Source organism: Bubalus kerabau, chromosome 14 (genome assembly GCF_029407905.1).
Source record: "Bubalus kerabau isolate K-KA32 ecotype Philippines breed swamp buffalo chromosome 14, PCC_UOA_SB_1v2, whole genome shotgun sequence".
Taxonomy (NCBI): domain Eukaryota; kingdom Metazoa; phylum Chordata; class Mammalia; order Artiodactyla; family Bovidae; genus Bubalus; species Bubalus kerabau.
The window spans coordinates 26,797,111-26,820,109 of NC_073637.1; the positions used below are offsets into that span (position 1 = coordinate 26,797,111).

The window sequence follows — 22,999 nt, forward strand, 5'->3', positions numbered from 1 at the left end:
ACATGGAATCTCTATGTCAACTTTATATACATGTGTTTATTCTGATAAGAACTATAATTTATGCCATTGCTTTTTAATAACAATTTTATCAAAAAATTAATGCAAGTAGCATATTTCAGTCAAGGACATTAGGTCTGTGTGTATCTATGTGGTGCATATGTGTCTTTTAAACGTAAGCAGCAGACAGTCTCTGCTACAGCAACAGAGAGTCCTGCTCCAAGTGGCTGTGTAAGACAGTACAGTGATTCTAACACTCATTAAGTCAGGCATTTTTGTACTCCTTTGAGTATTAGCTTTGTAAGATAGTTTCTTCTGCTTAAGAAAGTTTGGGATTGGGATCAAGTCTTGCTGTTCTGTAAATTTTCGTTACTGGTTTTAACTGGAGATAATTGTAGTGTTTAGTGAACCATCCTGTTTCCAGTTTACTTTCAACTTGGTCTTTTATAAACTCTTTTTATTTCTGAATTTCTTCAGCTGTTATTTGTTTTTCTAATTTGACAAGATAAACTGCGTGTTACACTTTATTCTGGAAATCTTTTTCATATGATAAATGTGATTAAATTCTTTTCTGTTACAAGTTGCTGTTGCTGCTGCTAAGTCACTTCAGTCGTGTCCGACTCTGTGTGACCCCATAGACGGCAGCCCCCCAGGCTCCCTCGTCCCTGGGATTCTCCAGGCAAGAACACTGGAGTGGGTTGCCATTTCCTACTCCAATGCATGAAAGTGAAAAGGGAAAGTGAAGTCTCTCAGTCGTGTCCGACTCTTAGCCACCTCATGGACTACAGCCCACCAGGCTCCTCTGTCCATGGGATTTTCCAGGCAAGAGTACTGGAGTGGGGTGCCATTGCCTTCTCCGTATAAGTTGCTAAAGTACTTCAAAGCTTTTTATCCTAAAGATCATTTTGCTAGAGATCTTGGCCTCAGTTTACTCTACATGAGATTGACTTCCTAATTAATTAGCATAAAATGTTTATTACAAACTTGGGAGAAGAACACAAGTGTTTTTTAGATGAAATGTTCTTTAAGGGTAGGAAAAAATAAGCAAAAATAGTAACAAATGTGTGGCTGAAATTGTTAGCCCCGTGGCAGTGATTGGTTGAATGTGGGGGAGTTCATGAGCGTGTATTTCTCATCCCTTCTCTGGGTATTGATGGGTGGTTTGTAAAATCTCTGAAATCTGTTCGCTTGCCAAGGCTTTGATGCCTGACAGTTTTAAGTGGTTTATTCAGTCATCTCAAATCTGTTTTTTCTTTGCTATTTTATTATTTTTCTCATGTGGTTTTTATTTCTACCCAGGACATCTGAACAAGTATACTTTCTTTTTTTAAAAGCTTTTATTTGAGATATTTACCTTGAAGTGTAACAGTTAAGCTGTTACTATGACATCCGAGCACTAAGTGATAGGATCTGCAGATGGGTCTGAGAGGATGACTCATTTCCTTTTCGTCCTTTTTTTGTTAATTTTTATGAAATTGAACCTAAACCACCGTAGACTTTGAACAGAGGATTTTTTATCTCAAAAGCAGCAGAAAAAGAAGGCAAGAGTTGATATTGGCAAATGTTGGATCAGAAAATGAACACGGCTGCAGTCCACCTCAGGCTGAGCTCTTCAAGGAGCAGCTGGTTGTATGGATATTTCCATTTCAAAGCCTTTTATATTCTGAGCACAAAGCTAGCTGCCTGGAGATGTGACAGAGAGTAAGGAGGGGGGAACATGGTTTTTAAATTCTCGCTGGATTTAAAAAGATTCCCAGCCTAGCCACTAACATCTTGGACTGTTTCTGTTTTATTTTTTCTTCATTTTCTGTGGTAGTGTTACTTGAGTCTTTGTTTTTGAGGCGCCTCTGTAAAGGTAGTATTCATTTTCTGATCTCTCCTTTCACACCGCAGCAGTGACTTGGCAATTCATATTCTGTAAACTGTTTCACAGGAACCATTAGGCTGTGGCTCTGAGCATCGTGCAGCCCCTGCGCCTCTCTGTCCACCATGAGTCTCAAACAGGAGCCACGCCTGTGCATAGTGGACTGAGAAACAGTCATCAGCGTCCCGACACAGTGAGCAGAGATTGACTCTGGTGGCTCCACGAGTACGGTGTCTTCTCATGCTTTCTGTAGTTGTAAAAACAACATGCCCCCCCCCCCCTTTTTTCACTAGTTTGAGATTTCAAGTGAGTGTGGAATATTTTGCTGCGTTTAAATGGCTTATAGTCCTTAAGCCTTTGTTGTACCATCTTTCATTTTTACTACAAATTATATAGTAATTAAATATGTAACTTTGTGTTCGGAGAGCTTACTTCAGTATTCCTTGGATAAGAACAAGAGCAATGAATGAAAGAATAGAAATAATAGACCAGTGTAAAAAGGATCAATTTTTTAAAGTTAGTAAATTCTGTTTTTCAGAGTGGTTTTAGCTTCACAGCAGAAGTGATGAAAGGTACAGTTTCCATCTCAGTGACCCTTCCCTGTGCGCTCTCCCCCGCTTGACCTGCACACCACACACCTGTCACCCTGCACCAGCAGCATCTTCGCCAGAGTGGTACATGTGTGACAGTCACTGACCTGCTGCTGCTTCCCCAGGTCCACAGCTACACTTGTGCTCGCTCCGTGGGTTTGGACGAAGGTGTGCTGATGTGGAGCCACCGTTCGGTGTCACTCAGGGCACTCTCACTCCCTCACAGTCCCCACGCTCTGTCCAGGCCTCCCTCCTCCTCTAGAATGTCAGGGCTGGACTCATACCGTAATTTGCCTTTTCGGATTGGTTTCAGTCTCTTAGTAATGTGCATTTTAGGTTCCCCCATGTCTTTGCATGGCTTTGATAGCTCCTTTCTTTTTAGTGAGGAACAGTATTTTTTTTTTTTTTTTTTCCTTAGAGTTTATCCAGGAAGCAATCCACTGGCCACTAGCTCCTTTTAGTTGATAGTTGGTGAGAGAATTTTCAAAATTCAGCATATTTTGAGTTTGTGGATATATTTAAAGTTAAAAAGATTTGCGTGCTGTATTTTATTTGAATTTAGATTGTGACATTATGAAATAGTAATCAAGAATGACTCAATAAGTCATATCAGAACATTTAGAATCCAAATGAGTGATGTACTTGGAGTACTTTTGTGGACTTCCTTATTTAATTAATCTTCCATCTCTCCACACATCTTTGGGACTGCTCTTAGCATCAATTTCAGAGCTTGGTGATAAAGAGTATAGGTTTAAACTCCCATCACTTAATCAATATATTTTTGATTAAGTAAAAAATATTACATCTGGATCTTACAACTTAACTGCCAACAGAGACATATGTCTGCTTGAGGAGCTCAGATATATCTGTAAGAGAAAAAGGAACACTCCATACAGCATGGGCTGTGAAGGCAGCCCTGAGGGTAGCTCCTGGCATACCTGCCCCTGACTAGTATTAAGTGTATATGTTTTCAAAGTTTTGGCAAGTTTTAACACATAAATTACATTACTTCACCATGATTGTTATGTCGGTGATTAAGTATGCATTTTGCATACTTTGTAATATTTTTGTACTTAGTATAACATAACACCCTCTTCCAACAATGCAAGAGAAAACTCTACACATGGGCATCACCAGATGGTCAACTGAAATCAGATTGATTATATTCTTTGCAGCCAAAGGTGGAGAAGCTCTATTACAGTTAGCAGAAACGAGACCGGGAGCTGACTGTGGCTCAGATCATGAACTCCTTATTGTAAAATTCAGACTTAAATTGAAGAAAGTAGGGAAAACCATGAGGCCATTCAGGTATCACCTAAATCAAATTCCTTATGATTATACAGGGGAAGCGACAAACAGATTCAAGGGATTAGATCTGATAGACAGAGTGCCTGAAGAACTATGGACGGAGCTTCGTGACATTGTATAGGAGGCAGTGATCAAGAGCATCCCCAAGGGAAAAAAGTGCAAAAAGGCAAGATGGTTGTCTGAGGAGGCCTTACAAATAGCTGAGAAAAGAAGAGAAACTACCTGGAGAAGGAAATGGCAACCCACTCTAGTATTCTTGCCTGGAAGAATTCCATGGACAGAGGAGCCTGGCGGGCTGCAGTCCATGGGGTTACATGACTGAGCATGTGTGCATGAGGGTGGAGGGTGACGGGTTGGTAGCAATAAACTGGTAGAACTAAAAAAAAAAAAGAAAGAAGCTAAAGGCACACGAGAAAAGGAATGATACACCCATTGGAATGCAGAGTTCCAGAGAATAGCACTGAGAGGTAAGAAAGCCTTCCTCAGTGATCAATGCAAAGAAATAGAGGAAAACAATAGAATGGGAAAGACTAGCGACCTCTTCAAGAAAAGGTAACCCTTTGAGTTACCAAGGGAACATTTCATGCCCTTGGTACACAGTATGGGCACAGTAAATGACAGAAATGGTATGGAACTATATAAAAAAGATCCCCATGAGCCAGATAACCAGGATGGTGTGATGACTCACTTAGAGCCAGATATCCTGGAATGCGAAGTCAAGTGAGCCTTAGGAAGCATCGTTATGAACAAAGCTAGTGGATGTGATGGAATTCCAGGTGAGCTATTTTGAATCCTAGGATGACACTGTGAAAGTGCTGCACTCAATAAGCCAGCAGATTTGGAAAACTCAGCAGTGGCCACAGGACTGGAAAAGGTCAGTTTTCATTCCAATCCCAAAGAAAGGCAATGCCAAAGAATGCTCAAACTACCACACAGTTGCACTCATGCTAGCAACGTAATGCTCAAAATTCTCCAAGCCAGGCTTCAACAGTACGTGAATCGTGAACTTCCAGATGTTCAAGCTGGATTTAGAAAAGACAGAGGAACCAGGGATCAAATTTCCAACACCTGTTGGATCATTGAATAAGCAAGAGAGTTCCAGAAAAACGTCTCCTTCTGCTTTATTGACTATGCCAAAGCCTTTGACTGTGTGGATCACAACAAACTGGAAAATTCTTAAAGAGATAGGAATACCAGACCACCTGACCTGCCTCCTGAGAAATCTTTATGCAAGTCAAGAAGCAACAGTTAGAACTGGACATGGAATAACAGACTGGTTCCAGATCGAGAAAGGAGTACGGAAAAACTGTATATAGTCACCCTGCTTATTTAACTTATATGCAGAGTACATCATGAGAAATAATGGACTGGATGAAGCACAAGCTGGACTCAAGACTGCTGGGAGAAATATCAATAACCTCAGATATACAGATGACACCACCGTTTTGGCAGAAAGTGAAGAACTAGAGAGCCTCTTGATGAACGTGAAAGAGGAGAGTGTTGAAAGTTGGCTTAAAGTCAACATTCAGAAAACTAAGTTCATGGCACCTGGTCCCATCACTTCATGGCAAATAGATGGGGAAACAATGGAAACTGTGACAGACTTATTTTGGGGGGGCTCCAAAATCACTGCAGATGATGACTATAGCCTTGAAATTAAAAGACACTTGCTCCTGGGAAGAAAAGCTGTGACCATCCTATACAGCATATTAAAAAGCAGAGACATTACTTTGCCAACAAAGGTCCATCTAGTCAAGGCTATGGTTTTTCCTGTGGTCATGTATGGATGTGAGAGTTGGACTGTGAAGAAGGCTGAGCACCAAAGAATTGATGCTTTTGAACTGTGGTGTTGGAGAAGACTCTTGAGAGTCCCTTGGACAGCAAGGAGATCAAACCAGTCCATCCTAAAGGAAATTAGTCCTGAATATTCATTGGAAGGACTGATGCAGAAGCTGAAACTCCAATACTTTGGCCACCTGATGCGAAGAACTGACTCATTGGAAAAGACCCTGGTGCTAGGAAAGATTGAAGATGGGAGGAGAAGGGGACGACAGAGGATGAGATGGTTGGATGCCATCACCGACTCAATGGACATGAGTTTGAGTAAGCTCCTGGAGTTGGTGATAGACAGGGAAGCCTGGTGTGCTGCAGTCCATGGTGTTGCAAAGAGTCGGACACAACTGAGTGACTGAATTGACTGACTGAACACCTTCTTATACTTGGTAAAATGTAGATAAACATTTCATTGGGATATGGTGAAATGGCAAAATAAATATTAGCAACTTAAGTATTTAAATTTTTAGGTGTTCTCCTGATATATATTTACGTAAATATGGTTAAGCTTTTTTCTTTAGGTAAAGAAGGTACTTTCACTTAGACTAAAGTGTAACTATCATTTCATAATGCATTGTGAAAATATTTGCAGTAGCATTATGAAATATTAATTATATGTATTTTCTTTGAAAATATATTGCTTAATTGTTTGAAATTAGAATTTCTTAAATAAAAGTAAAGGGTTTAGTTTTTTTTTTAATTACTGGATTTAAGTTATATGAGAAGTTTAAGTGAGTCTCTATAGAGTGTTGTTAGAATTCTTTTTTTTTTTTTTAGGCTCAGACTGCCTTTTCTGCAAACCCTGCCAACCCAGCGATTTTATCTGAAGCCTCTGCTCCTGTCTCTCAAGATGGAAGTAGGTTTATTCTTTGGGTTCCTTCTCCTTGAACCAGGGATACCTGTTAAGCCTTCTTTTACTGAAATAGAGGATCCAGGATTTTTTTTTTTTTAACATATACAGCATGAAATTGTCTTGCTCTAGTAGTAAGAAAATACAAATGTTTATTTCAAAACAACCCTTTAATCAAGAAAGTGAACTGTGACTATGAAAGTATGTTTATGACTTTATGAAAATTATTACTTAAATTTCACCCTTTGCAAGTCCTTGACTTAGGAGTGATTCATTTATGAAAAGATGTAACTCACTGAACTGTCCCCTGTCTTTCAGGGCTGTGGGGATTGATAGCGTTCTCCTTTGGGGGAACTTCCCAAATCCTGGAGTCTCTACTCTGACTCCATACCCTTCTCCCTGGTTCCTTTTCCTTCTAAATTCATAGGAATTCAGGACAGAACTCTTAAATAATATGACTTCAGATACAAAAGGTGTGGCAGTCTCAATGGGAGGGGAGTTGAGGGAGAATGGATGAATGTATGTGTATGGCTGAGTCCCTTGTCCACCTGCAACCACTACAACATTGTTAATCAGCTCTACTCCAGTATAAAATGAAAAAAAAAAAAAAAAATACAACAGGAGTGTTAAATAGGTTTTTATGGCCTGTTGGCTTATAACATTGTTTCCTTTAGAAAATCCATAAATCACATAAAGAGCTTTTGGAAATAGTATCTAACTCTACTGTTCAGTTAAATACTGTTAATATTTAAAGGTACTGTTTCAAAGATTTCATTGCTGTGTATTCTTAAAATGATAGGACACTAAATAAATTTACAAGCTTTAATTCCCCCCCGCCCCCCCACAATTCATTTTTTTTGGTAGAAGAATCATTTTATAGCTGTGTTTTCTGAATGAATTAAAACACAGCTGATTTGAAGTGTACATTTTGGTCAGTTGTTCTTAAGTGGAGAATCAGTGATATGTGTAGAAAATTCCTAATAAGTTTAAGAGAAAGAAAAGGCAAGATAACTTGGAAAAATTATTTCTAGTCTTGAGTATTTAGAAGTCTGAGGCGTCAATTAAAATGTCTTCATACTTTCACTTTTATTTTTCTGTTGTCCATTTCTAATTGTCATTACAGAGAAAGGGGTTTTCCAGATTACTAATTTAAATTCACCCTAGATTTTATAAAATAAATGTGATTTTTTAAAATACAAGTAAAACTCCATAATAACAATGGTTTTTTAAAATATTCTACTAATTTTTTTCCTCTACTCATTCATTTGTTATTAGATCTCTATCCTAAGCTATATCCGGAACTCTCTCAGTACATGGGCCTGAGTTTAAATGAAGAAGAAATACGTGCAAATATGGCCTTGGTCCCTGGAGCACCAAGTCAGGGGGTATGTATAATGTAATTCGTTCTGAATTATATAAAATCATAGTTTACAGAGAGATAAAAGCTATCGTCTTTGTGGCAAACTCACAAATTTATAGCCTTAGCATTGATCTCTTCTCAGGATTGTTTTCTAGGTATTGCTTTTTACACAGTCTACTTCCTCTGTGCTGTTACCACTTTCCTAATTTATTAGGAGTTCAAGATTCAGGTGCCTTTAACTGGTACATTCTCCTTTGTCTTCTGCATTTAGTTATGGACCTGTGATTCTGCTGCTGCCGCGTTTCTTATACTCATGTTCTTCATTGTAGGCCTGCTGTGGCCCCGTCCGTGTGTTTCTACCTCTAACCTAGATTGTTACAGTTGTCTCTTTTTCCAGTAACTCCTCCAGGAACTTGGTATATCAATGAATACTGAGCTACTGCTAACTTTATCATTCTGAGATTGAGGTCTGTTATCGTTTTTTTGCTCATAATCTTTTTAAGTTTAAAGCTTCTTATAGTTTGACCCCAAATTCTTGGCTTAAATATAGTGTGTCACAGTCTTGTGTTAAGATTATTGCTATAAGACTATAATACCTTACAGTATTTGTCATAGGTAAATGCATAACTTCATGAAGAGAGCCTTTATGTCTCGTTGTTGCCATGACCCCCATGCTTAATACAGTACCTGGCTTTCAATTTATTCACCAAATATTTATTGAAACTTGCTTACATCAGTCAGGATCCAGTTGGAACAATAGAAATCACACTAGATTTTTTAACAGAGATAACAAGAATCAGAGAGGTTGAAGAACTGAAAAAAGCAAAAGCGGAACCCAGAAAGCTGCTTCTAGAACTGGGGCGCACAGGATGGGGGTCGTAGTTCTCAGAGCGACAGTGATGGTGGAGGAGTCCCGTGAGCTGGGCCTCAGGGGAGGGGCCCTGTGAGGGGCGCTGGTGCCTCTGGGGGCTGCATGGAGGCTCTTCTGGGAGTGTCTGGAATCTGGAGACTGGTCACCTGCTGCCAGCAGCATGAAGGGCTGGCCCCAGGCAGTACTGGCAGGAGCAGGAAGCAGACAGGAAGGGGCAGGCCCTGGCACCTCCTCCTCGTGAGGGGTCCTGACCAGAAAGCCAGTGACAGAAGAGGGCTCACCACATAGGGTGGGTTTGGAAGGGACAGAGAGTCTGTGACACTTGCTGCTGCCCTCTCTTCTCTTCAGTGTGCCCACAAGCTTCTCTCTTCATACACTTGATGCTCAACAAATATTTTCTGGTAAAGGAACCATAGTACGTACTTTCAGCTTTACTAGCCAGTATATGCAGAGACCTTGAAAGGCTTTCAGGCAGAAATGAACTTGAGAGACCTGAGAGACAAGACCTAGGTGATGGGCAGAGGAGACAGAATGTGGTAGCAAATGCATTGGGGGGTTGGCATTGGAAGGGCTGTCGGGCCAGGTAGTCTGTGGCCTTGTGGACAGGGTAAGGGGTTAGGGGTCTGAGTTGTGGGAATGATAGATATAATTGATTTAAAAAAGGGTTTCTGTGCTTGCTGTGTGGAGGGCAAATAGAAGGGCAAGAGTAGATGGTGGTCATAGTAGGCCTTAGCAGGAGGGGGCAGTGATCATGTGTTGGTCATATGGATCATAGTAAGAACACCGAGTAAGCACTTAATTGTACTTGCTGGAAAAAAATTCTTTTCCAAAAGTTATACTCCAAAGCTCCTCCCTTTTGTTCTGTATTCCAGCTAAACTAAATTCATTTGCTTAATTTTTTCTGTCCCATTGCCTGATTTATATGCTTTTATAGCTGTAAGCATTGAAGTTTTGTAATTCTTCAAAAGTTGTATTTTCTGGGTTTGTGCTTGATTCGTAGTATGGCTCCTTGTGTGTGTGTGGTGTCCCAGTGACTGTGATTCTGAAGGAGACACTCGCAGCCTGTGTGTGTGTGCGGCTGAGGTTTCTCTCCCCCATCATGGCTGCCCTGAGCATCACAGGTGTCGGACCAGAGCTTTTCATGACAGGTTCTGGTTAAGACGCCTTGGTAACAAATATGTTCTTCCCTCACTGTCTTTGGTTCTTAAAACAATAAACTGATTTTGGTCAAGAAAAAAAAATAAGGAATGTGAGGCCTGGTACCTAACGGAGTCCCTAGTACAGCTGTTCTCCATACAGTTGGTTAATCCACAGATGTTTACTAAAGGGACGAAAAATAACATTTGTCTTGTGTGTGTCAGCACTTGAATAACAGGTACTTTTAGTCCTTGTAGTGGAGCTGTGAGGTAAGAAGTTTGCCTCTTTAATAAAAGCTAAGTACATTGTTGAAGATAAGGCCATATAAAAGAACCCTCAGGAAGATGCTGTGTGAATTTAAAAGGTACAGCCTTTATAAAAATTCAAGGATAATAATATATTTGAGTTGAAAACAAGCCAGGGTGCACATAAAACCAATGCCAGCGAATTCATCGGCAACAGAGTCATTGAGTCTGCTGGAGATGGTGTCTGGCGGAGTGAGTTACCTGCAGAATTAGTTTTAAAAAACAAATAGGGTCATTTTTGCAAAACTCAGATCTGAAAGAACTAATTGGCAAATTACATTTTAGGGAAACCACAGCAGAATATATTCAGTTATTGTTTTGGATTTTCTCAGGGCGTGTGTTTGCGAATACTGACGTGTTGTATGTGTCTCTGTCGGCAGGTGGTGGCGCGGCCTTCCAGCATGAACCTCATGGTGGCCCCTGTCACTGGTGGTGACATCGGGATCCGCAGAGCAGAGATCAAGCAAGGGATCCGAGAAGTCATCTTGTGTAAGGATCAAGACGGGAAGATTGGGCTCAGGCTGAAATCCATAGACAACGTAAGCACTTTCAGTACTCTTGTCTGATTAGCTGTTACGTGACTGAGTTACAATTTAAAATGTAAATCCTTGATCGGGACTACTTTTAATCTGCTTTTCCACGTGAGATGCTACCCTGTTCTGAAGAGGCAGAGCTGGGACTTGAGCATTTCCAGGGATGAATTTTTCTCTTTTTTCAGTCCTTTTTCTGGAATAAAGTTCACTAGTCTGCGTGTGTTGTAACATAGTTCATACAAGAATGCTGGCGGTGAAATAGGGTAACGTGTACAAGTTAAGACTGATAGGTGGGGTCAGTGGTCTTGTGTATTTTTAAACTAAAAGAGGATCATGTGACTTGTAATGTGGTTTTGGGTTTGTTATTTCCATCCTTGAATTTGACTTTCATGGGGCATTTTCTAGGTAACAGTGACTTTCTAAAGTACATTACTTTACCTCTCACCTTACCAGATGGGAGAAATGAAACCTGGTTACTCTTTGGGGAAGCACTTAGGATCACTAAGGAGGCGCTGAGTCTTTACCCTGATTTGTGGGTTTCTGAGTTAGTTATTGGGCTTCTTTTCAGTCTTTGGTCTCATAGCTCAGCACATCCAGCCTTTGCACGTAGAAGATGTGGCGCCTGGCAGAAGATGGCTGAGGCCAGTCCCCGCCCCACCTGCCTCCCCAGAGGCTGAGGGCATTGTGTCTTTGCACACTTGTGGCTCGTGTGAGACCCTCATTGAGTGCGCTGCTCTGGGAAGCTCGCGCTTCACTGCCCTCTCTCCATCCTAGAGAGAGACCACACTCTCCCCAGCTCCACCCCTGCAGCAGTTATCCTTGCAGTGGTTTGTCCAGTGGCCACTCTGCTGGGTGCCGCCCTCAAGTACAGGATGCGCAGCCCAAGTCTGAGGCAGCTCAGGATGGAGAGGGGTGCAGCCTGTGGTTGCTTTCATCTCTTACTGGCGCATGCCTTTTATACTTGGCCTGTTTATAGTGTTCAGCATCTGAAATTTAGTTTACATGAGTAAAAAGACCCTATGTGTTTAGTTCTCAGTTACCTGTACTTGAGTTCTGTATTTACCTCGTAGATTTTTAAGAACGAGGGTTGTATTCTGTGTATCCACCTTTTTAGGCTGTTTAATAGTAGTGATTATGTGTAATTTAGCAAGCGGGTAAAGGAAATCTTCAGCCCAAAAGGTAAACTTCTGACCTTAACCTATCACTTTCTTTAAATGAAACTTCCAACACTTCACTGTCTTTCCCCCTCAATAATGATCAGGTGCAGTAATACCTGTTTGGTATACTATCACACTCATGGAACCTTACATGTATTACAGTAATCTGCCTTTATTTTCCTTAGTCTTTTTATTCCAAGGTGGAGGGGGGTGATGGAAGTTGGTCAGGTGAGTCATGATGTGAGCTAGAAATTACCACTCACATCTTCCTGTTGCCTTGATAGCATTTTCACTTTCCTTCTTGGGGGTAATACTTGTGTAGTTTTTCCTTTTTAAAAAAAAATTACTAGAGTAGCTGCCTAAACAGCTGGTTCCTGATTTTCCAGCACTCACTTAGTGATTTCCGTCCTCCAGGGTATATTTGTTCAGCTTGTCCAGGCCAATTCTCCGTCCTCCCTGGTGGGCCTGCGGTTTGGGGACCAGGTGCTGCAGATAAACGGCGAGAACTGTGCTGGCTGGAGCTCGGACCGGGCGCACAAGGTGCTCAAACAGGCTTTTGGAGAGAAGATCACCATGACCATTCGGGACAGGTGAGCTGACTAAACGCTACATGTGGACATTCATGACTAGTTTTCCTTTTTCTTGGGGTTTTAATATTCTGGAAATACAAGGCAATGCCAAAGAATGCTCAAACTACCACACAATTGCACTCATCTCACATGCTAGTAAAGTCATGCTCAAAATTTTCCAAGCCAGGCGTCAGCAATATGTGAACTGTGAACTTCCTGATGTTCAAGCTGGTTTTAGAAAAGGCAGAGGAACTAGAGATCAAATTGCCAACATCCACTGGATCATGGAAAAAGCAAGAGAGTTCCAGAAAAACATCTCTTTCTGCTTTATTGACTATGCCAAAGCCTTTGACTGTGTGGATCACAATAAACTGTGGAAAATTCTGAAAGAGATAGGAATACCAGACCACCTGACCTGCCTCTTGAGAAGTTTGTATGCAGGTCAGGAAGCAACAGTTAGAACTGGACATGGAACAACAGACTGGTTCCAAATAGGAAAAGGAGTACATCAAGGCTGTATATTGTCACCCTGCTTATTTAACTTATATGCAGAGTACATCATGAGAAACGGTGGACTGGAAGAAACGCAAGCTGGAATCAAGATTGTCAGGAGAAATATCAATAACCTCAGATACGCAGATGACACCACCCTTATGGCAGAAAGTGAAGAGGAACTAAAAAGCCTCTTGATGAAAGTGAAAGAGAGTGAAAAAGTTGGCTTAAAGCTCAACATTCAGAAAATGAAGATCATGGCATCTGGTCCCATCACTTCATGGGAAATAGATGGGGAAACAGTGGAAACAGTGTCAGACTTTATTTTGGGGGGCTCCAAAATCACTACAGATGGTGACTGCAGCCATGAAATTAAAAGACACTCCTTGGAAGGAAAGTTATGACCAACCTAGATAGCATATTCAAAAGCAGAGACATTACTTTGCCAACAAAGGTTCGTCTAATCAAGGCTATGGTTTTTCCTGTGGTCATGTATGGATGTGAGAGTTGGACTGTGAAGAAGGCTGAGCACCGAAGAATTGATGCTTTTGAACTGTAGTGTTGGAGAAGACTCTGGAGAGTCCCTTGGACTGCAAGGAGATCCAACCAGTCCATTCTGAAGATCAGCCCTGGGATTTCTTTGGAAGGAATGATGCCAAAGCTGAAACTCCAGTACTTCGGCCCCCTCAGGCGAAGACTTGACTCATTGGAAAAGACTCTGATGCTGGGAGGGATTGGGGGCAGGAGGAGAAGGGGACAACAGAGGATGAGATGGCTGGATGGCATCACTGACTCGGACGTGAGTCTGGGTGAACTCCCGGAGTTGGTGATGGACAGGGAGGCCTGGCGTGCTGCGGTTCATGGGGTCGCAAGGAGTCGGACACGACTGAGCGAATGAACTGAACTGAACTGAATACAGCATTTTGTTGCAGAAAATAATCAAATGTTATTGATTAGTTTTATATTTATACTCTTGCAGTTCTGTGTTGCTTTCACTTTCTTACATAGTTTGACTTTTTAAAAACAGTATTCTGGTTTTGCATACACCTTAATTCAGAGCTTACAGAAATTTGTGCTTTGAGAAGTTCCTTTCCTGTCTTAATCCGTTTCTCTGGAAAATAGAAGAGGTTAGAAAGGTAACAGCAACAGGTGTCTGGACTTTGCCCCCGGTTTCCTGCTCAGGGTGGATACATGGGGGCCAACCAGTTCCAAAAACCAGCCTGGCCTTCTGGGTGGCTGAGGCTGTAGTCCTTGGTGGGAACAGCATCTTTAGCTCGTTTATAATGGAGCTTGCGGTACCTGTACTACGGACACCACCGCCTTCTCGGCCACGCAGGGGTTGAAGGGCAGACCTTGTAACACATTTTTAGCTTTGGCATTTTTGTTCATATTGGTTCAACTGGCTTTTATCTACCTTTGTGTTTTCACTTTGAATAATACATGGTAGGTATTAAGTAAACATTTTGCAGACAAATGGCACTTTTGCTCTTATGTGAGCAAAGTTTCAAAAAGTAACTTGGATCACCAGGAAGACATGACTGCTGTGAACTTCATAATGTAAAATTCGTATTTTGTCATGAAACGTGTGCAGTAACAGGTTGTCAGTGCTCAGAGCAGACGCCATCTTTCTGAAGCTCCTCCCTTTCTAAGGGACTGGGGGCTTCCGTCTTGCTGCTGCTGCTGCAGCAAAAATACCATTGTAAAGTTTTCAAAATCAAGATGTGAGAAATATTATAAAGGTTCTAAGTATTTCCTAAGAAAAATTAAGCTCCAGGAAATACTAAAAAGTTAATTCATTTTTAACACTGATTTTTGTTCAAACGTAATGTTAAAGGAAAAAGCACATTGATAAACTGCATGAAGCATTGTGTTAATTCTTTGATACTTAAAAGAAGGAAATCTTGATTAGTTAGTCCAGCCATAATGGAGAGAATTTTTACACTTTTACACAAGATGTACATACCAAGTAAAATAGTTTTGAAATAATTTATGATAACAAAGTATCCAGTACAACATAGTGGAAATCCATTGAAATGTTTACCTTGGAATTACAATTTTAATTGAAACTGTTATGCTCACAGGCCCTTTGAACGGACAATTACCATGCATAAGGACAGTACTGGACATGTTGGCTTTGTTTTTAAAAATGGAAAAATCACATCCATTGTGAAAGACAGTTCTGCAGCTAGAAACGGTCTTCTCACGGAACATAACATCTGTGAGGTCAACGGACAGAACGTCATCGGACTGAAGGTCAGAGCAGAACTTACATCATATTGTTTAGTTTTAGAAGTCTCTTTTTCATTTGTCTTGTTGGGGTGGTGCTGTTATTGACCAAAATGAGACATTCTTTGGGGTGCTGGCTGTGCCCTCATGTTACCTCTAGAATTGTGGCCTCTGTATGGGTGAGATCTCTGAAGTCCCTTGAACTAGAATTCTGTGAAGACCTGGGCAGTGAAGATGTTGATGAGATTCTGAATGAATGGTTGCTTTTTTGTCCAATTGCTTTTTTCAGTCCAGGGGTTGTAGGAAATGAGTAATAGTTTATGGTCAAATTAGTACTACATTTTTTATGCCCTCTACAAATTCCTAAATAGAACTATTTTGAGGTCTAAAGGTTTTCATTAAGAATTAATGTTAGCAGAGGGGATGTGGTAATATTGTATATGGGGGCAATTATTTAATCTCTAGAAAAAGAATGCTTTGTTTTGGCTAATATATTCAACGTAGTTTACTGAATTTTGTTACCACTGATGAAGTTGTGATTCTAATGAATTAAAACTTGGTAAAGAAACTGGAAAAAACTTAAATACCAGGAGTCAGGATTTTAGAGACATTAGCAAAACCTCAGAACATATATATTTCTTTACCAAGAATAACTTAGTTTTATATTTAATAAAGTCTCTCAGAATTTTCGTTGTTTTCAACAGGACTCTCAAATCGCAGACATATTGTCCACAGCTGGAAATATAGTTACTATTACAATCATGCCTGCTTTTATCTTTGAACACATTATTAAACGGTAAGTAGAGAATTCTTTGACTTGATTCTGTGCTCATGTGATTTCATAGAGTCTCTGTACTTCTTTAATTCTCAAGCTTCTCAAACCTTTGGTTCTTTAGTGGATGACATTGGCATTATTTAGACATTTGAAGTATTTAAATTATTTACATTTTGGAAGTTCTCAGGAGTGAGGGCTGGAAGCTGAGGAGAGAGAATAAAACAGGGGTGGCTGGGGCTGTCTGTCCGGTAGCATCTTACGTTCTGTCCTGGCTCAGCCAGCACAGTCCTTTCAGTATCTACCTGAAAGATAAATGATATTTAGAACATTAAAAAATGTAACTCCTATAATGGAATTTTTGTTTACCCAGAAGCTGGAATAGAATGCAGCTAGCTCCTTTTGGGGGTTGTTGGGGGGAGAATTGTCAGGACTAATCCTTGAAGAGCTCACTTGTCTTACATCAGTGATAGCCTCCCCACCGCCCCCCCACTCCCTACAAAAAAATACCCACACACATTTCCCTCTGCTGCTGCTAAGTCGCTTCAGTCATGTCCGACTCTCTGCGACCCCAGAGACGGCAGCCCACCAGGCTCCCCCGTCCCTGGGTTTCTCCAGGCAAGAACACTGGAGTGGGTTGCCATTTCCTTCTCCAATGCATGAAAGGGAAAAGTGAAAGTGAAGTCGCTCAGTCGTGTCCGACTCTTAGCGACCCCATGAACTGCAGCTCACCAGGCTCCTCCATCCATGGGATTTTCCAGGCAAGAGTACTGGAGTGGGGTGCCATTGCCTTCTCCCTCTAGTTCATAGCATTAATAGCATTGTCTTTTTTAACCATTCAGCCTTAACATATAAGGATTCAAGGACCTGTATCTTACTGGCCAGGATAGATAGCTTATTTGTAATCAGCTAGATTACCTGAGACCCTTAGAGCTGAACTCATTAAAAAACCTGCTCCATTCCCACCTGATGCTAACAGTACTGAGTTTGAATTAGAGTTTTCTTGAATCATTGTAGCAGTTTTGAAAAAAGAAACCCAACCCTCAGTATCTAACAAAAGTAACTGTCTTGTAGGATGGCGCCAAGCATTATGAAAAGCTTGATGGATCACACCATTCCTGAGGTTTAGAAGTCACGGCACAGTGGAAACTTCCCGGAAGTTCTCCCGTTTACGTCTTGGGCAACTGACCTTTCTGTTATGCACATGAAGCTTTCTAGGAGCCAGCAAGCATATGCTGCATGAGGACTTCCTGTCTTACAGTAGGGCTGGGAATCTTACTGTTCGATCCAGTATATCTTGTTCAGACATCAAGATAGTTGTAGCCTTACCCTGGTTTTACAGTTGAAACGACTTTTACAGACTAGCTTCTTTACTGGAAACCTGATGCTTTCACAGCCTTGTGAGTAGGATGACTGTACAGGCTCAGCTCTGTTAGAACCATCACCTTGATATCGAGCAGTGCTTAGTTCTGTGCTGTATTTGCATTTTTACTGTCACCATAGTGCATTTAGAATTACTTTTCTTCCGTTCTATGTGTGTGTAACACCAGCTAAGTAACACTGGTTTCATTCCATGTAAGCATTATTAGACAGTGTGTGTAGCTGCAAGAGACTGATCGATTGTCATTACATTTTATCTACCTTCACTTAATACGCTTGAACTGTCGCCTTAACTAAGTTAAGCATCTAGAATAAAAGCCAAAATGTAATGATTGCTGCCTTTCTAAACCCAGACGCAGTTGTGCATTCACCTGAGATGTACACTGGCCCCGCGCAAGCTGACGGTGCATCCCGAGCTAGCACAGCTGCTGACTTGCATTTGAGATTTTCTAGTCCTTCCTTGTGTAATGGGAACTTCTTTCTTCTAAAAGTAACTGATATCACTTTTTGAGAAATGAAGCACTATATATTTAATGTAAAAATTCTTGTACTAAATAGAATGAACCTTGACTCTTCTTTTCACGTGTAGATTAAGTGGGCTAAGACCTGATTGTGGCATTTACACAGTATGTAACCTAGCTGCCCCGGGACGGTCTCAGGACACTGTCCTGGTCATGTGTCCCATTTCCTGCCTCCTCCCTGCTCAAAGAATGACACGTTATCCTGATTTTTTTCCCCCTCTCTTTGGCTTATGCCTATTCTATTTTAATTAAAAATGTATAAATAAAGTTAAGTTCTAGTCTGTCTGTTATTGCATCATTTGAAAATGTCAGGCTTGTAGGAGAGTCCTCTCCCAGAGTGGCTAACACCCAGGAGCCTGGGACAAGCGCTTTGTGCTGAGAGGCCCTGAGTGTCCAGAGAAGTACCTTCAGCCTGGAAGCCCAGACACACTGGAAGCCGAGCAGCAGGGCCTCAGCGAGCCTGTTGATTTTCCTGGCGACACCCAAGCCATGTTTAACATTCAGGATACACCAGTGGTTTTTAAGTAACAGAGAAAAATCTTACCTTGCATGCTTTCTGTGGTTCAGAGGTTGAATACAAAATAAATCAGTGCTACTGATTCATGACTTATCTTGTGTGGAATTCAGAAAAGCCAACCAACTCAGGTTTTTCAGTGATGATGATCCTCGTTATGTGTCTGGACTTGGCTCTGAAGATAGTTCCAGAAGTACAGGATTATACAGTACTAAGGATGGTTTTCTAGAAGGATCAACATTTGAAGTACCTAGTACTTTGTGCCAAGTTATTTAAATAAGAAAATGAGAATTTCATTACAGAAAAATATTTTTAATGTCATAGAAAAGATGAGCATTTAACAGCCATAATGAAATAAACCATTCCTATACACAGTAAACTGTTATAAGAACTGCTAATCCTTGCCCAGGTTCTCAGAATTTGGGGCTAGCAGGTAATAGAAAGTGACCACTCCATGAAAACACACATCCCCAATCCAGCGGGCGTGCCGCAAATGTGTCAATTAGACAGAGTGACTTGGCAACAGCAGAGAATACTCAGGTTTTCTTGCAAAGTCCTTAAACTGTTCAGTGCTTTCAGGAGGTTTCCCCCAGCTGGTTTAGTTATCTTTCAGCTGCTCTCTCTTTCACCCAGACTCGCTTTCTGATCGTCATAACCCTGGGACAACCGCCTGCCTCACAGATGTTCCCTCCCCAAATCTCCCACATCTTCGTCCGCCTTCGAGGATGACAACTAACAGCTTTCAATGAAGTCACCATGATTTATAAAGTCTAAAACCACAGATTTCTCATGTGGTGAAATTTGTAATGACTGTAATTGCACATTCACCAATTCCTTTAAAAGTTTGGTTTAAAAGTACATTAAATACAGTACAAAAACATTCGAGGAAAAGGCACTTAATACTGCGACTTCCAGAACATAATTTGTCTGTCTTCCCCTCCTGTGATGACGCTGCTACACTGCTCGCTCATCCACATGCACGTCACGGCGCCTGCGAGGAGACACAGGGTCGGGGTGAGCTGCCCAGCTGCCACCACGGCGTCTTGTCCTTTGAAACAACCTTTGCCTGAACTCAAGTGCTTAGGACAAGGAACTTGGGAAGACTAGGAGACCATGCAGATGTAAAGCTACAGCTAAAACAGCTGGGAGTCACAGGTGTGTAACATACAAATATTACACCTACAACAAGTCAGGAATCATGAGAGGGACAAGTGGGGAACTGGCGTGAGTGTGCTGATTTCCATTCCTATCAGGTGAGCGGAGGACGGCAGGCATAGACCTCACTTGAATGTACAACGTTGAGGAGAAATAACTGCACACAACAGTGACGGTGGGAAGCGGACGAAGGCGGGCTGTCAACAGTTACTTGTAAGCATCGACCCAAGAATTAACTGTCCTCCAAATGCTCAAAGGGAAAACGTGCAAATGTAAGAAAACTAAGAAGCCAACGGGCAGAAGGACACAGACATACACAAGAAAACATCCTTGGGTAATAGACACACCAGGTTACCAGCTGGAGAAGTCCTCCAAGGAGGGGACCTGGGAAGTGGAAGTCACTGGGAGCAAGACTGTTTTCTCTGTAATTTATTGTTATTATTTTTGGTGACAAGGCATGCAGGATCTGAGTTCCTGGACCGGGATTGAACCTGTGCCCCATGTGGCAGAACCACTGAGTCCTAACCACTGGACACCAGGGAAGTTGCCTGTTTTTTAAAAATTTATTTGGGTCACAGTTGAAGCATGTGGACTCTAATTCCCTGACCAGGAATCGAACCTGGTCCCTCTGCATTCTCTTAGCCACTGAACCACTAAGAAAGTTGCTTTTATATATATAAAACAATAAAAACTCTATGCATGTGTTAAAAAAATCTACACCTTTTACTTTTTTTCCCTCTCTATGTAGAAGTTAATGTAAAAACTTTACATTTTGGAGTCAAATGTCTGCCAACACAGATCTAAATCCTGAAAGAACTAAGAGATTCAGGTGGCCAGGCTGGCCAGGATATGGAGGGGAACGTTCACAGCACAGAGGCCCCTGGGGGCTTGCAACCTGAGAAGAGCGTGTCCACTGGTGGGAAAGGAGGCGCTGGAGCATGTAGGGAGAAGAGGCAGGTCACCTTACCTGAGTGGCCCTGGATCCTCTTGCTGACCCTTCCCCCAAGGAGGTCCCAGATGAGCAGCTCCCCAGACTGACTCCCAGATACGACGGAGTTTCCATCCCAGAGAAAGCACCTGCAAGAAGGATTTGGAAGTCATTCCTCGTCAGGAAGGAAGGGCTAGAGCAGGCCCAGAGTGGTGACTGCGAGCCTGTCTGTAAACGTCTTCATTGTGAGTAACCCGAGAGTACCTCTGGGGCTTGTCTGCAGTCAGAGAAGAGATGAGCATTCCTGTCTGCACGTCGATAACGTTCAGATGGCTGTCGGCTCCTGTGCTCAGGATGTGGCGACTGTCTGCAACGCGGGGTGGGACAGGGTGCAGGTTACAGCTTTAGATCATCTGAAATTTCACTTCTGAGTCCAGGAGCCCAATGTTCACGTGAGTTATTTGTTGTATTAACCAATGAGGACTATCCTCTCTGTGAAAAGCTTCTGTGTTTAAGGCACTGGGCTGATGACCCTTTGGTGTGAATTCATAAATTAATTTCTCCAGTGATTTGAGCAATTAACAAGAATATCTGATACAGCTTTTCTAATAGGTACACATGCCATATGCACTGTGTTCTCCCGCAAAGCAGCCTTAACCCACAGGCAAAACCCCTTTTATCAGCAAATAGCATTTTTGTCATTTAGTTGCTCAGTCATGTCTAACTATTTGTGACCCCATGGACTGTAGCCTGCCAGGCTCCTCTGTCCATGGGATTCTCCAGGCAAGAATACTGGAGTGGGTTGCCATTTCCTTCTCCAGGGGAATCTTCCTGACCCAGGGATCGAATCTGCATCTCCTACATTGGCAGGCTGATTCTTCACCACTGAGCCTTCTGGAAAACTGTTTTTACATTCTTATTTATTTCAAAGTAGTAATTCCGGTTCCCCTGGTATCATCTGTATTAAAAAAGGATGCTACCTGGGCTGAAAGCAGTGTCGCCTACAGTCCCCTCATGACATGGAATCTGGTGTAACAGGGTGGCCGTGGTGAGGTCCCAGATGGTCACTGTGCCTTCCTTGGTGCCTGAGGCCAGCAGGGTGCCGGCAGCGTTCAAACTGATCGTATCCACCTGGAGAAGGAAGCACATGCAGTACTCCATCAGAGCCACGGTCATGAAGCTGTGTTTCTCAGCCCATTCTTAACAGCACCACCTATTTCCAAGTGAAATCTTCATAGGCCAGTGACTACAATGAAGTGTTACTGGAAAACGCTGCTTGACAAAGAGCCTAAAATTGACAGACTCAGAATAGTGACTCCATGCGTGACAAGTGGCAGGGCATGCCAGGCTGCCTGAAGCACAGGGGCTCCGTGAGGATGTAGGGGGTTTGGGGGAACTGGGGGAATCTCAAGGTTGGCTAAACTACATCCTGTATAAATATTCCTCAACCCTGGTTATTCTGCTGACCGTGAAGATCAGGCAACAGTTCACAGCCTAGAGGGAAGACAATACCACAGGCCTCAGCGCCAGATACAGCCATGCCTGCAAGGAGACGGACTGAGTGAAGAAGGCATGGTGCCAGATGAGTTCTGCCCCTGCTGCGAGCACCGGGCCGTGTAGACACGTCGGTGTCCTCACCCTAGACAGACAGCTCCTTCCACTTAAGGTATCAGAAAACACAGCCGGTTGCCCAAATAGTTTGAGGGTACCAAGATATTCAATGTCACGCTAGGAAACTGGTCTTGTGGAAATCTGGCTGCAGGGCAGCCAATTCTTAAACAGCAAAACAGGGAAAAACAGGCACAGTGGACTTGGAAACCCAAAGGATCAACTTAAACTGACAGCCCCCGTGCTCTCCTCCAATGAGCAAAATAAAAGATCAAGCCAAGAACCCACTTCCCCTGGTGGTTTCCGCTGGGCCCAGGTACTCACGCTGACGTCGTGCTCCAGCTCAGCCAGCAGCTCAAAGTGCTGTTTCCTGGCACACGGCATCTCCGCGGGGACCCCGGACCACACCTGGGATGGGACGCATCGCAGAACACTTCCTTTAAGAGCACTGCTAATGCGCAGCAAACACTCTCCTGACTGACCAACTCCCACTTAACAGCTCCCAACAAAACGAAGCGTCTTAAGGCTGTTTCTTTGGCCCGTGCCTGCACTCTTAACTCTGCCACTCGTGCTTCCTGAGGGTCCGCTGTGCCCGGGTCTGCTCCACCCCTTGCACTCACTGTTGTGACTTAAGTACTTTGTGAACTAAAATTGAAGTGCAGGAGTGTAGTCATGTCTATTAAGGTTTTGAGTGCTCAGTCGTGTCTCACTCTTTGCAACCCCGTGGACTGTAGCCCGCCAGGCTCCTCTGTCCATGGGATTCCCCAGGCAAGAATACTGGAGTGGGTTGCCATTCCCTTCTCCAGGGGATCTTCCCCACCCAGGGATGGAACCCACATCTCATGTCTCTTGCGTTGGCATGTGTATTCTTTACCACTAGCACCACCTAGGAAACCCCATTAAGGTTTTGAGAAAACTCAGGAAGGCAAGTTGCCAAAAAAATTTAGTGGCTCAGATGGTTACGCATCTGTCTACAATGTGGGAGACCCGGGTTCGATCCCTGGGTTGGGAAGATCCCCTGGAGAAGGA

General features: G+C 42.5%; 2 protein-coding genes across 5 annotated transcripts in view; one reads left to right on the plus strand and one right to left on the minus strand.

Annotated features, from left to right (window-relative positions):
- The window catches only part of SDCBP (syndecan binding protein), a 34,595-nt gene extending 16,547 nt beyond the window's left edge, over positions 1-18,048 (plus strand). Inside the window, exons 3-9 of the mRNA XM_055546054.1 lie at positions 6,370-6,448; positions 7,718-7,827; positions 10,496-10,654; positions 12,220-12,395; positions 14,948-15,119; positions 15,797-15,888; positions 16,939-18,048. Of these exons, the coding sequence (XP_055402029.1) occupies positions 6,370-6,448; positions 7,718-7,827; positions 10,496-10,654; positions 12,220-12,395; positions 14,948-15,119; positions 15,797-15,888; positions 16,939-16,993 (843 nt within the window). The 3' untranslated portion in view covers positions 16,994-18,048. The remainder of the gene's footprint in view (positions 1-6,369; positions 6,449-7,717; positions 7,828-10,495; positions 10,655-12,219; positions 12,396-14,947; positions 15,120-15,796; positions 15,889-16,938) is intronic.
- A 532-nt stretch (positions 18,049-18,580) lies between these two features.
- The window catches only part of NSMAF (neutral sphingomyelinase activation associated factor), a 131,249-nt gene continuing 126,830 nt past the window's right edge, over positions 18,581-22,999 (minus strand). For all 4 annotated transcript variants that reach the window (XM_055546051.1, XM_055546053.1, XM_055546052.1 and 1 more), the window contains 5 exons: positions 22,295-22,378; positions 21,343-21,493; positions 20,627-20,729; positions 20,402-20,511; positions 18,581-19,270 (listed from right to left, as the gene is read on the minus strand). In XM_055546051.1, the coding sequence (XP_055402026.1) occupies positions 19,176-19,270; positions 20,402-20,511; positions 20,627-20,729; positions 21,343-21,493; positions 22,295-22,378 (543 nt within the window). In that variant the 3' untranslated portion in view covers positions 18,581-19,175. The remainder of the gene's footprint in view (positions 19,271-20,401; positions 20,512-20,626; positions 20,730-21,342; positions 21,494-22,294; positions 22,379-22,999) is intronic.